Below are 14495 nucleotides of genomic sequence, written 5' to 3'. Positions count from 1 at the left end.
CTGGGGCATTCCATGATTTGCTCTCTTTTCTTCCAGTTCTGTATATTCCTCAACACCCAGGCCTCCCTTGACTTGTTGCTCCTATATTTCACCCAAAAGGGAATATGTTGGGTCTATACTTGCCACTCCGCAATTTCTTTTCAAACACCTTTCACTGTTCTGCTGTAGACTTGCCCACAAGTAGCTGTTCCTCGTCACCTTTGGCCAGACCCTTCCTTGTTTTAATAATGATATGGAGGTGCTGATTTTGGAGCGGGGTGGACAAAGTCAGAAGTCACACAACAGCAGCTTATAGACCAACAGGCTCATTTGAAATATAAGCTTTTGGAGCGCTGTTCCTTCGTCCGTGAAGTAACATGTGACTTCTGACTTTGTCCATTCCACTCCAAACTCAGCACCTCCATATCATTATTTTAACCCCACCCCACCACCAATCCAAAAAGCATTTTGGCAGATCATTCTTTCCTTTTCCAGAACAAAATTAAAATCTATGGTGTTGTGGTCACTAAAATTAAAATGTTCCCACTGCCACCTCGAACACTTTTTCAGCTTTATTCCCCAGAATTAAGCGCAGCCCTGCACCATAGATCCTTATTAGGATCTTCCACGTGTTGATATAAAAAGCTGTCCTGAATATATTTCAAGTAATTTGCCCCTTCTAAACTCTTTACACTATGATTATCCCAATTAATGTTGGTAATTGAAATCCCCTAATACAGTTACTTGATTATACACCTCAGTGAATTGTCAACACATCTGCTGCTCTATTGCCCACTGCTTGTGGCCTATAGTACACTCCTATAAGTATGACTGTCCCCTTTTAACATTTGCTACCCTTTTCAAGATATATGTTCTCCTCACTACAGTAACTGACCCCTTCATTCATCAGATAACACCAGCTCCACTTTTACACACTTTCCTGTCTTGCCTGAAGATTCCACACCCTGGCATGTTGATTTGCCACTCCTGTCCCTCCATCAACCACATCACTGTGATGGCAACGACATTTCAATCCCTCGAGTCAACCACACCCTTAACTCATCTGTTTTACCTATAATACGCCTGTCACAAAAATAGAGACCATCTAGCCTCTGTTCTCCCTGTGCCTGGGTTCCTTTTCTGAGGAAAAAGTGAGGTTGCAGATGCTGGAGATCAGAGCTTAAAAATGTGTTGCTGGAAAAGCGCAGCAGGTCAGGCAGCATCAAAGGAACAGGAAAAGAAGGGCTAATGCCCGAAACGTCGATTCTCCTGTTCCTTTGATGCTGCCTGACCTGCTGCGCTTTTCCAGCAACACATTTTTAAGCTTCCTTTTCTGAGGTATGCTGTGTCTCTATTGAACTAACACACTGTGTCCCCTTCCCCTGCTGAACTAGTTTAAACTCCTCCCAACAGCACTTGCAAACCGCCCCACAAGAATGTTGGTCCCTCAGTATTCAAATTGTGATTGATAATCATAAAAAGCAGTCTGGTTCACTTCTGCCCATTTAAGAAGGGTATCTGCCATCTTGAACTGATCTGGTCTATGGGTGACGCCAGGTCCACAGTAATTTGGTTGACTCACAATTGTCCTCTCAAATGACTGAACACTGCGTTCAAAGGATGGGCAACAAATACCCTGCTCCTAAAACACTCATTTCCCAGAAAGAATTGTTTTTAAAATACCCAGAAACCAGGGGTTAACAGGCCAATATTTAGCTTCTTTTGAACCCAGACTGGCATTTCTCAAACACTTCCTTTGAGAAACAAGAATACAGCAGTTTATAAAAGTGACGAACTCACTTATTGCTATGTTTTCTGTGCTGTATTTCTTATTTAATAATTAAGCTTTAGTTTGAAGTTAACAAAATTGCTGTTCAGATTTTCAGTTTCTATTCTTATGCGTTTTGCTGAAGGTATAATTGGCTGAAGCTACGACAGCCATGTATTGCTACAAGTTCTACATAATAGAGATTTAGGGTTGAATATGATGTGTCAAACTGATAATGGCATTACTCTAATAACTGGATTGACACCATTAATAAAGTAATGAATTAAAAGTGTTCAGAAAACTAGCTTAATGAAGCGTTAAGTTTCTTATTGTAATTATTAGAATCAAAATGCTGAAAAAAATGAGAAATAAACGAAGGTGAAATATTCATTTCTTGTCACAATCGCCTTGCTGAAGTTAATTTTGATTAAGTAGTAAATAGATATGTAAAGCACCCTGGCCAACAAGTTCATGCCAGTGTTTATACCCAATCAAGCTGAGAGAAAAGTGTCGAGTAGGATTTGATACCATAGTCTCTGACTTAGTCATTTTAAAAATGTTTCTTGGGATGTGAGCAGCCCAATATTTATTGCTCATCCCTATTTGCCCTAGAGAAGGTGTTGTTAAGTTGGCACCTTAAACCACTGCATTCCATCAGCTGTAGAGAGAGACACAGTGACACAAATAAGGGAATTCCCATGTGAGTACCCATTAACCCACAACTAACATCCATATGGTAGTTATCTCATTGTAGAGACTAGAGCTGAAAATGTGTTGCTGGAAAAGGCAAGCAGGTCAGGCAGCATCCAAGGAACAGGAAATTCGATATTTCCGGCTTATGCCCAAAATGTCGAATTTTCTGTTCCTTGGATGCTGCCTGACCTGCTGCGCTTTTCCAGCAACACATTTTCAGCTCTGATCTCCAGCATCTGCAGAACTCACTTTCTCCTCATTGTAGAGACTAGACAGTCGAGTAAATCTTTCAAAAACACATGCTACTTCAACCCCAACTAATAATGCAAAAGTAAAATACTACAGATGATGAAGTTTGAAAGAAGAATCTTCCAAAGAGTTAGACTGGTTCAGAACATTAGCTCTTTTTCTCTGTCTGTAGATACTACCATATCTACTGGGTTTCTCCAGGATGGTATGTGTTTGGAACACTCTTCCACGAATGGCAATGGAAGCTGGATCTTCAAATCTGAATTGTAAATCTGAGATTTTTTTCTTTTTCTTTAGCAAAGATATTGAGGGATATAGGCCAAAGGCAGGTATATGGAGTTAGACCAACCGATCAGCCATAATGTCACTAAATAGTTGAATAGGCTTGAAGAGCTGAATGGTCTGCTCCTGTTCTTATGTTCCTATTTTCTGGCTTACTAATGGCGTTACGTATTCATTAAAATCATTATAAGATTAGTTTATCCAGTGGAACAAGTTTAATGTAAATTGCTGATAGTTTTGCACCAAATCAGATAGTTAAAGGCATTGGTAGGAAACTGTTTAGCCCATCATTTCTGTGCTGGTCTATTTAATGATCTCTTGTCATACGCCATTTCAGGTCCTTGCTTCACTCATTATCCGTCTGGCTCTGGCTGAGACCTTCTGCCTGAATTGTGGAATCCTTGCACTGGATGAACCAACCACAAACTTAGACCGAGAGAACATTGAATCCTTGGCTCACGCCCTGGTCGAGTAAGTTTTCCAAATTCTGTGACCTCTTGGAAAAGTTTAATTTGCAGGGACCTGAGGCACTCTGTATCATCTTGAACTTGCATCGCCCAGTACTCAGCCACACTGCCCAGGACTCCACTGAAGTGTCTTTTGAGATTGTGTGCTGAAAGTTCTAACATGAGACTTGAACCCAAGATCTTTGGGTTCAGAAGCAGGACCACTGAGCCTAAACTGACACTTTCAGTTTGGATGTTTACATCTTTTTTATTTTCCAATTTCATGTGAACCAGTCGTTGAAACCACTCTTACAGTTCCCCATTATCTCTACCTTCTCAGGTTGCTTACCAGACATCCAATTTTGGGTGAACTGCAACTTCCTCTGACTAATCGTTGATAAGATGAGAGTCATTATCTTAGAATGTTGGACAGTACCCTTGCCAGCAATTCTATCGCTTCCCCTGGGCACTGTGTCAGGTTAAACCAGAAGGTGACCCTGTACTGAGATTTCGATTGCTTGCCCTGTTTTATTGCACTGAGGCTGCTCAATTCCAGTTTCACAGCATTATTCACTATCATACCCCGGGCTGTCTGCTGCTGAAAACCCTCATCTATGTCATAGTGCCCTCGAAGCACAGCAATTCTGATGCCTCTTAAGCTGGCCTCCTTCATCTCACCCATTCAAGATCACAGCATTCTTCCAGCACAGCAGAAGGCCATTTGGATTGCTGTATCTGCCAACTCTCCAAGTGAGCATCTCCCTCCCCAACTCTATCCATTTATCATAATCATAGTCTCAGAATGAGGGGTAAGCCATTCAGAACTGCGCTGAGGAAGAGTTTCTTCACTCTGAGTTGTGGACCTGTGGAATTCTCTCCCACAGGAAGCTGTTGGGGCCAGTTCATTAGATATGTCCAGAAGGAAGCTGGTCGTGGCCCTTGCAGCTACAGGGATCAAGGGGTGTGGGGAGACAGAAGGAATGGGACACTGAGATTGCCTGATCAGCCATAATCATATTGAGCAGCAGTGCAGGCTGAAAGGGCCGAATGGCCTACTCCTGCAGAGGTTTTCTATGTTTCTAATCAAATTCCCTTTTGAGTACCTCAGTTGAGCTTATCTCCACCACAATTTCAGGCAGTGCATTGGCTATATGAAGAAATCTCTCTTCGTGTTTTTATTGCTTGTTTTGCTCATTACCTTAAATCTGTGCTCCCTCATTCTTGATTCTTTTATCAATGTGAACAGCTTTTGCCTTTCTGCTCTGTCCAGACTCCTCATGATCTGAGTACATTGATAAAATCTTCATCTCAATGTACTCTTGTCTCGGCTTCTCCAGTCTTTCTGTGCAACTGAAGTTGTTGATCACCTAGGACTTTCTAAACTCTCTCTTTCTCTCACATCTTTTCCAAACTGTGGTACCCCAGAGCTGGATCTAAACACCCCAATTGAGACCAACCCACATCTGACAAGTGGAAGCAAAACACTGGAGTACTGGAGAAATCGATCAGATGTGTGGAGAGAGAAGCAAAGTTAACCATTGAGTCCAATGGTTTCTTCAGAATTAGAGTTCTGAAGAAGAGTCATTAGACTTGAAGCTTTAAGTTGTTTCTGTCTGTACAGATACAGCCAGACCTGCTGAGTTTCTCCAGCAGTTTTCTGTTCTCACATCACACAAGCTCCAGGCAAAGCCCATTTCCAAAAAGAGAAGATTTAATCACTTCCCCTAACTAGCTATTTATTTCTGATGATGCGAAGATCTTCGGCAGATTTGTACCACCACATGGATCATTCACTTCGTCTACACTCCTGACATCTTTCAGGGATATTCAGAAGCAGCTTATTCCCCTTGCATAAGAACAGGAGCAGGCCATTCAGCCCCTCAAGCCAGTTCCACCATTCACTGCGATCATGGCTGATCTGTGGCCTAACTTTATATAACTGCCTTTGGCCCTTATCCCTTGATAGGTTTGTTTAACAAAAATGAGTCTATCTCAGATTTAAAATTAACAACTGATCTAGCATCAGTTCCTGTTTGTGAAAGAGAGTTCCAAACCTCTACCACCCTTTGAGTGTAGAAATGCTTCCTTACAACCCACCTGAATGGCCTGTCCCTAATTCTAAGACTATGCCCTCTAATTCCAGAATCCCAAGCCGATAAGAATAGTTTCTCTTTATTTTCTTGTTAATATCTTGAGGATTTCAATCAGATTATCTTTTAACCTTCTAAATTCTAGAGAAAACAGGCCTAGTTTGTATAATGTCTCCTCATAACTTAACTTCTGAAGTCCAGGTATCGCTCTTGGAAGCTATGTTTTACTTTCTTCAGAACCAGTATATCAATAGTAAGATGTATTTCTCTCAAAGATTAATCTAGTTTATTCATCATTGACATGTGCAAGATTTACAATGAGATTTTTACCAAACAGCTCCTGATTAGATTGAATTCAAGCACATTTCCCCTTACAAAGTTGTGCCAGTTTGATTGCAACATGTGTGAAGGATGCTTAAAAAGAAACTTGGATTATCTAGTTGATAAGATAATATTCAGGGAGGCTATTCACAATATGTATGAACAAGGGAGATTACTTGGTGACGGAATAAAATTAAATATTTCCTACTTTGTTGATGACACACAGCTCAATGACGTCATGAAAAGGATACTGAGAGGCTTTAAGGTGATTTGTGAACAAACACGTCAGATACAGTATAATATGAATAAATGTAAAGTCGTACACTTCAGTGCGAAAAACAAAAATACAGAGTATTATTTAAATGGTGTCATATTGGGAAATGTGCTTGTGTAATGGTGTCTTTGAAATACCAGACAATAAAAGACATACATCCGCAGTGAGCAATCAGACAGTTGGATTGCCTGTTGGCCTCTTTATCGAGAGGCTTCAAGTGTCCGAGCAGGGATACCTTACTGCAGTTGCACAGGGCCATGGTGAGACCACACATGGAGTATGGTGTGCATTTGTGGCCTCTCTGCCAATGAGAGGCTATTCTTCTTCAGTGAGAGGGAGTGCAGTGGAGGTTCACTCGGCTGGTGTCTGGGGTAGCAGGAATCCCATAAAAGGACAGATTGGTTCAACCATCCCTGTATTCACTTGAATGTAGAAGAATGAGAAGGGATCTGATGGAAATGTATGAAATTATAAAATGTCTCAAAAGACGAGATGCAGAGGCAGATGTTTCCCCTTGTTGGGGAGTCTAGAACCAGGAATCACTGTCTCAGGATATGGGAAATGGGGTAGGCCATTTACAACTGAGACAAAGAAATATTACTGCACTCAAAAGGGAGGCCATCAGCCTCTAACCTATTAACCTAGAAACTCAACTAATGTTCAAGAAACCCAGGTTCGAATCCCATCATGGCTTTTATTGAATTCAAATTCCAAAGTTTTAATTCAATTTTTAAAAATCTAGAATTAAGAATCTACTGAGGGCTATGAAACCATTGTGGACTGTCAGAAAAACTCATCTGGCTCATTTCAAGGAACGAAATCTGCTATCCTCACCTAGTCCGGCCTACATGTGACGCCAGACCCACAACAATTTAGTTGATTCTCAACTGCTGTCTGAAATGGTCCAGTGAGCCACTCAGTTATATCAACCAGTACAAAGTCTTGAACCAAAACTGGATTGACCAGAAGTGAGATGAGAGTGACAGCCCTTGATGTCAAAGCTGCATTCAATTGAGTGTGGTATCAAGGAACTGAGGCAAAGCTGGAATCATAGATATCAGAGGATAAAGTCTCTACTCATTGGTGTACCTGACACATAGAAAGATGACTGTGGTTGTTGAAGGTCAATCATCTCAGCTCTAGGTGTCTCTGCAGGTGTTCCTGAGGGTAGCATTCTATGCCCAACCATCAGCTGCTTCATCAATGACTTTCTGTCCAGCATAAGGTCAGAAGTGGGCATTTTCACCAACAATTGCACAATGTTCAGCACCATTCATGACTTCTCATACTGAAGCAGTCCATGTTCAAACGCAACAAGATTTGGACAATATCCAGATTTGTGCTGACAAATGGCAAGTAACATTTGCACCACACAAATGTCAGGCAACAATCATCTCCAATAATCACCGCCCCATGATACTCAACGGTATTGCCATCACTGAATCCCCCATTATTAACATCCTTGGGTTACCATGATCAGAAGCTCAACTGGACATGCTATATCAATACACTGGCTACAAGAGCAAGTCAGAGGCTAGGTAAGTAACACACCTGACTCCCCAAAGCCTGTCCACCATGTGGACAAGTCAGGAGTGAATGGAATACTTCCCATTTGTCTGGATGTGTGCAGCCTTAACAGCACTCAAGAAACTTGACACCATCCAGGACAAAGCAGTCTACTTGAATGACATCGCATCCACAAGCATCCACTCCCTCCACCGCAGACACTCAGTAACAGCAGCATGTGCTATCTACAAGATGCAGTGCAGAAGTTCACCAGAGATCCTTTTACAGCACCTTCTAAACCTGTGACCACTTCCTTCGAGAAGGACAAGGGCAGCAGATGCATGGGAAGACCACCAACCACAAGTTCACCTCCAAGCTACTCACCATCCTAACTTAGTAGCATATCGCTGTTCCTTCACTTTCATTGTGTCAAAATCCTGGAATTCCCAGTCTTAAGAGTATTGGGCGTTAGCCTACAGCAACAATTCAAGAAGGCAGCTCACCATCATCTTCTGAAAAGGTGTCTGTCATCAGAGGAGAGGGATGGTGGCCACTACTCAGTACACTGTGGGAGAATTCTTCCATTCATTCACTGAATTAATTCATAAACAGCCAGTTTAAAGTTGAGCCATAGTCATATATGGTAGAATTTGTCACAAGTTGCATAAGAACAGGCATGGTCATTCATCCACAATGTAAAAACAGAAAATAGGGACAGGAGTAGGCTATTTGGTCCTTCAAGTTGCTCCACCTTTCGATATGACCATGGCTGATCATCCAGCTTACTAGGCAGGGGTGGGCTACTGCAGATACTGGAGATTAGAGTCAAGATTTGAGTGGTGCTGGAAAAGCACATCAGGTCAGGCAGCATCTGAGGAGCAGGAGAATCAACGTTTTGGGCAACAGCCCCTCACCAGGAATGAAGCCCTTCATACATCTCATTACCCTAGTCCTACTTTCTCGCTATATTCTTTGATCCCTTTATATTAAGATTTATATCTAATTCCCCCTTGAAAACATTCCATGTTTTGGCCTCAATTGCTTTCTGTGTTCGAGAATTCCACAGGCTCACCAATCTTTGTGAAGAAACTTTTCCTCATCTCAATCTTAAATCGCCTATCCAATATCTTATAACCCCGGTTCTAGACTCTTCGGTCATCAGGAATATCCTTCCTATGTCTACCCTGTCTAGTGTTAGAATTTTGAAGATTTCTGAGAGATTCCCACTCATTCTTCTGAACTCATGTTTGAATTTTGAGCTTGTTCTGAAGAAGGGTCACAGAACTCTGTTAATTCTGCTTTCTTTCGACAGGTGCAACCAGATCTGCTGCATTTCTCCAGCAATTTGTGTTTTTGTTTGAATCTTTTATCATCTTGTTCCTTCACAATTTAAAATTAATTTTACAAATATAACCTTTGACATGAGAAAACTTTGCATGTGGGGTACATATATTGTATTTGTTTGTAATTCATATTATTATCTTTAAGTTCCCCTGTTGTCTCACCCCTCGTGGTATCTGTAATCTCTTCTAGCCCTGAAATGCTTTGAGACCGCTGAATTGCGTCTTCATCCCGCTCTCTCCTCTTCTAAATTCCCTCTGTAAGTCTGTCTCTTTGGAAAAGCTGCAGATCATCTCTCTCAATACCACCTTGTGTGGCTGTTCTGAAAGTGCCTAGGACCATTTTGTTCCATTAAAGGTGCCACTGAAGACTAGTTAGCATATATTGTATGTGATATGTACATACTGAGGGTACCAGTTCTGAAGAAGGGTCACTGGACCCTAAATGTTAACTCTGCTTTCTCTCCACAGATGCTGAGGTTTCCCAGCAATTCCTGGTTTTGTTTCTGATTTCCAGCAACCGCAGTTCTTCAATTTTTTTTTGTAACAGAGTCATTAGAGTCTTTGGGATGGTTGTCAGTGTCTTCTTGCGAATGGTCACATGCTCTTGGGAATGAGCCAATGGCAAAAGCAGCAAATTTTCAGTCATGGTGACAGAAGAGCTGGAACTTTGTGAGAGACAGCAATTGTTTATTGTTGTATTGTTCATTGAAATTACAAATGGGAAGGTCCTAGAGCAAAATGCAGGAAATCAAGTTGTGGAAAAAATAGAATGTTCTTGAGTAGACGACCACTTCAAATGTTACCTCTTATGAACTTCATGAATCACTTGAGAAGCCTCCTCTCTAAGATTGAAAAACACATATCCTTTGGTCTTTCAATTAGGCTTCTTAACAACTGAGGCCACATTTTTTCTAAACTATCTCCAGAACCTAAGTGTTTCCATTGTGTCCTCCCTGTTTATTGTGGGCACTAACTTCAGGATGTGCAGTCTAATCAGCAAATCATACAATATGGTTTAGAATGCTTCTGTCTTCAACTGTCTAGAACTGTCAAAAGTAACATTGCATTGGCTTTCAATGGGGAGATGGTGGCATAGCAGTCATGTCGTTAAACTAGTCATCCAGAGTCTCAGCAGAAATCCAGAGGGCAACATCATTTCTCTGAGGACATGGGTTTAAATACTATGATGGCATTTGTAAAATGTGATTTCAATGAGTAAATCTAGAAGACAAGGCCCATCTCAGTCATGGTGACCAGGGAATCATCATTGATTGTCATTTTAAAAACAAAATCTAGTTCACCAGTCCATATCAACTTATTTTGAATTCATTCACAGGATCGGGGTGTCACAGACTAGGCTAATATTTACTAATTACAGAGGGCAGTGAAAGATTAACCATATTGCTGTGTGGTCTGGAGTAACATACAGGCCAGATCAGTTCAGGATGGCCAGATTCCTTCTCCAAAGGGTATTTGTGAACCAGATTGGTTTTTCCAACAATCGGCCATGGATTCATGGCCATCATTCGATTCTTAATTCTGAATATTTATTGAATTCAAATTCCACCATTCCACGTGCAGGACTTGTACCCAGGTCCCCACATCATTGCCTAGGTCTCTGGATTAACAGTCGAGTGAGAATATCATGAGGCCATTGCCTCCCCCCTAACTTTTAACTGCCTTCTGAAATGGCCTAGCAAACCACTAAGTTCAAGAGCAATTAGTGACGGATAACAAATGTTGGCCTTACCAGCAACGTCCACGTACCATGAAAGAAGAAAGAAAATGGTGCTTTGCCTCAAGTCTGAAATCCCTCGAACTTACCCAGATCGATGCTGTGTTGAACATGATCTGTGGGTTGTGATGCCTTGTCTTTCTTGCCTGTGCAATTCCTTGTGCTGGTCTGCATTAAATTCCATCTGCAGTTTTCACATTATGTGGTTTTGCCTCCTTCAATTCTACTTAGTTTGCTCTACTCTGCAATCTTGATCAATGTGCGTTTTGGTTTTGTGACTGTAATGTATCCTACAGTTCAGGCATCCTCCTAAATGCTACTTCTGCCTCATCAACTACTCAATAAATAACTTGCTTCTGTATAAAGCTGGTAATTGTGTACCAGTTATAAGGAAACCCACATCAGTTGCCATGGTGCCAGCCAATCACTGTGGTGCTTCTGCAACAATGGCTATAGTAGCAAAACAAATTTTGAGCAGCAAGTTTCAGCCACCATAGAGCTGAAGTTATGAGAAGCTAATGAGATGTCCTGAGTTTACATTTCAGTTCAGTTACATTATGTTGTTGTTTTACATCCCCTTGCTGAAAGCTATGCAAACTGTTCTACTCTCAAAATTTATCTTCACTGAGTACGGAACAAAAATTAATAGTGACTGTTTAGAATGCACCTCCATGGGTTCAGGGTGCCCTAAATTTCTTTCCAACTAATGAATTGCAGTGTTGATTCTTGTAGCGAACCTGAAAGTTAACATTTTACTGACAACAAATGGTCAGATAGACTGTTTTATGAGCAGGTTTCATGGCCCAGTGAGTAACTTCCCTACCTCTGAGCCAGAAACTCTGGATTCAAGTCCCACTGCAGGACCTGACAGCCAAGGAAGTTAAACTCTGGATTCAAAGTGTGATCAAATAGCAACCTGTAAATCTTTTGGTATCCAATATGGTCTTCAGAACCCTGAAATATTAACTCTCCTTCTGTCTTCACTGATGCTGCAAGACCTACAGAGTTTTGCCAGCAATTTGTTTTTATGTCAGGTCTGCAGAATTTTGCATTTGACCTGTTCTTGTGATATTGGTGAAAAGATCAAGTGAGAAGCCTGGAATCTCTTTCTGAAAGTGGCTGGGAATCTTTTGTACCCATCTGAAAATAGAATCAGGAGCAGCATTGACCTCCTGTATGAAAGGTGGCAGCTCAGACAACGCAGCGGTTACTTGGTGCTGCAGTGAAATGCTAATGTCCATTGTCTACTCAGGTAGACAGTCAAACCTTAGTGCACACAACCGAGATTTGAGGCTGCTTCTTCTGAGTTGAGCTTTTCCTGTCCTTGCAAGGAAGTAGTAGTGGAAGGTAACATGTATTAACTGATGAGCCCATCTGTCTTTTATTTATTTATAAAATGCCACTGTTTTGCAGAATAATAAAGTGTCGCTCAAATCAACGAAACTTCCAGCTCCTGGTGATCACTCATGACGAGGACTTTGTGGAGCTACTCAGTCGTTCTCAATATATTGAAAGCTTCTACAGAGTCAAAAAGAACATCGACCAGTGTTCAGAAATCGTGAAGTGCAGTGTCAGCTCCCTGAACACTCATGGTCCATGAATGTGTGCATGAATTTTACTGTTCATGTAAAAATATTTTTGTCTCGATAACATTTTGCGGTGACCTATAACTGAAGCTATATTTTTCATCATTTCTCACAGCATTCTTTGTGATCAAAAGATTAATTTTGTGCTTATTGATGGAATTTCAGTGTGCTGCCTACAAAATGATCAGTGTTTCAATCTGTTCAGAAATACATGTGTCGTTGTTCGCACTACTCCATTTTCCTCCGACATTTCGAAACCGGAGATCAACATGTGTGCGATTCCTGCCCATGGGGAGGTGAATGGAGCCAGGCAGAAATCTAGCTTTTTTTGGATTGTAGGTGGTTTGTGATGACTTGAATGTTAAGACACGTTTTCTTCAATAAAAGGCAAATGGAGTAAACAGCATAGTTCACAATCAGGTTGTTATTCTGGGTCAGTCTCGCCTAACAGCTGAAGAGCCCCATTTTGCATTTACAGCAAAGGGAAGTTTCATTCCTCACCCTGCCTCAAATATCTCACTGCTCTACTGTATTCCTCACTCCATCTTACATAATGCTTGTCTTTTTATCTCCTAGTCCAAAAGAGGATGAGTTACAGTCCCCAGCGTTAAGTTTGATTAGTACCTGAGTAAAGCATATAAATCATAAGCATTGAGCCAGAAAACTGCCTGAGCAATATGTTCTTGGTAAAGGTAAAATCATCAGAGGGCTGCTGTCTCTCCTCAGAGAGAAATGACTGTCTCAGGCGATGGGAGAGTTTGGGAAAAGAAGAATGACAGTGAAGGGTGAGTGTGACTGTGAGGAAGTTTGTGTGATGGTGAGAGTAAGAGGGAGAGACTTTGAGGAAGTGGCTGTGACCCTGAGAGTGTGAAAGTAGGTAGTGAGTGTGACGATGATGGGGTAAGTGAAATGGAGAGGGAGTGAGCATGGCAGTGGTGGAGTCAAGTGAGGGAGTAAGAGTGATAGGGAGTGACAATGAGGTCTGTTGTGGAAATTTCAGTCTGTGTGGGGACTTGAACCCATGCTGTTGGCATCACTGCCTCACAACTAATTGATCTCAGCTCACTTGGCTGGTTTGTATGCCCCCCTCCCAGGTTAAACCATCACCAGTCATCTCCCTCTAATGAGAGCGGAGCCCTAAATTCTTGGTTGAAAAACCTACTGATATCTAAAAGGTTAAATATACCCATGACAGGTCTGATGGGCCAAATGGCCTCTTATGTTACATTATTTTATGATTCTTCCACATGTAATGATTTAAGCAGCAAGTTTCCAAGGCAATCTTTAGCTTGTTATGAGCCTACTTGCAGGTTATCAGAGTAGTCTCTGGATCCAAATGGCATGAATCTTAAAAGACTAAACTTGTAGTTTAGACTAATTTTTATTGCAAAAGACAAAAGCTTAAATGTTCTAGTGGTTAAAATGTATAAACAATATTTTTAGGATTTTTTTTGAATGTGTGATCAAGAAACAAATTCTTTTTGTTGATCTCAAACTATTTGGAACTACATCATATTAAATTAATGACCTTCTTCAGGTAAGATTAAAATACAAGATGAAGAATGCAAGCCTTACTTACTCATGTGATCTGGTATCAAAATACTTCACAGCATCTATTTCATTTTCAACCCTGGGATTGTTCATCACGGGTTATAGCTTTGAGCTTATGAGAATAAAATTGACTCTTCCAATATCAGTATGTTACCTCAGGCACAAAAAAACTTTGGCCTTTACAGTTTTCTTTGGTTTCTTTAGGGTATTCCACACTTAATTCTAATATTCCTGGAATCTGGTAGCTGTGTCACTGGATCTTGAGTTTAATGTTTGTCATGTGTTCGAACCACAGTCTGGCTGGGATTATAACCCATCCTCTGCTTCAAGTATTGTGTTTTGTGATTAATGCACAAGTTATATTTAGGCTACTCATTTGAAGGACCAGAGTTGGACTGGAGTCAAGTCAAAAATCACACAACAACCAGGTTATGGTCCAACAGGTTTATTTGGAGGCACTAGCTTTTGAAGCGCTGCTGCTTCATCAGGTGGTTGTGGAGCAAAATCATAAGGCACAGAATTTATAGCAACAGGATTGCAGTGTCATGGAATGTAATATTAAACAAATTTAGCTTAAGTCTTTCATCTTTTAGGATAATCATGTTAGTTTCGGTTCCGTCATATGTAAGTCCCAGAACGTCTTTAAAGTTAGATTCTCAAGATAGCTTTTAA

General features: G+C 41.0%; 1 protein-coding gene across 5 annotated transcripts in view; it reads left to right on the top strand.

The window, feature by feature from the left end:
- The window catches only part of rad50 (RAD50 homolog, double strand break repair protein), a 157656-nt gene extending 145300 nt beyond the window's left edge, over window positions 1-12356 (top strand). For all 5 annotated transcript variants that reach the window (XM_060837367.1, XM_060837364.1, XM_060837365.1 and 2 more), the window contains 2 exons: window positions 3309-3442; window positions 12100-12356. In XM_060837367.1, coding sequence (XP_060693350.1) covers window positions 3309-3442; window positions 12100-12286 — 321 coding nt within the window. In that variant the 3' untranslated portion in view covers window positions 12287-12356. The remainder of the gene's footprint in view (window positions 1-3308; window positions 3443-12099) is intronic.
- Window positions 12357-14495: the final 2139 nt, after the last annotated feature.

This window comes from Hemiscyllium ocellatum, chromosome 16 (assembly GCF_020745735.1).
Source record: "Hemiscyllium ocellatum isolate sHemOce1 chromosome 16, sHemOce1.pat.X.cur, whole genome shotgun sequence".
In the NCBI taxonomy this organism is placed as follows: domain Eukaryota; kingdom Metazoa; phylum Chordata; class Chondrichthyes; order Orectolobiformes; family Hemiscylliidae; genus Hemiscyllium; species Hemiscyllium ocellatum.
This window is presented reverse-complemented; position numbering and strand designations above follow the sequence as displayed.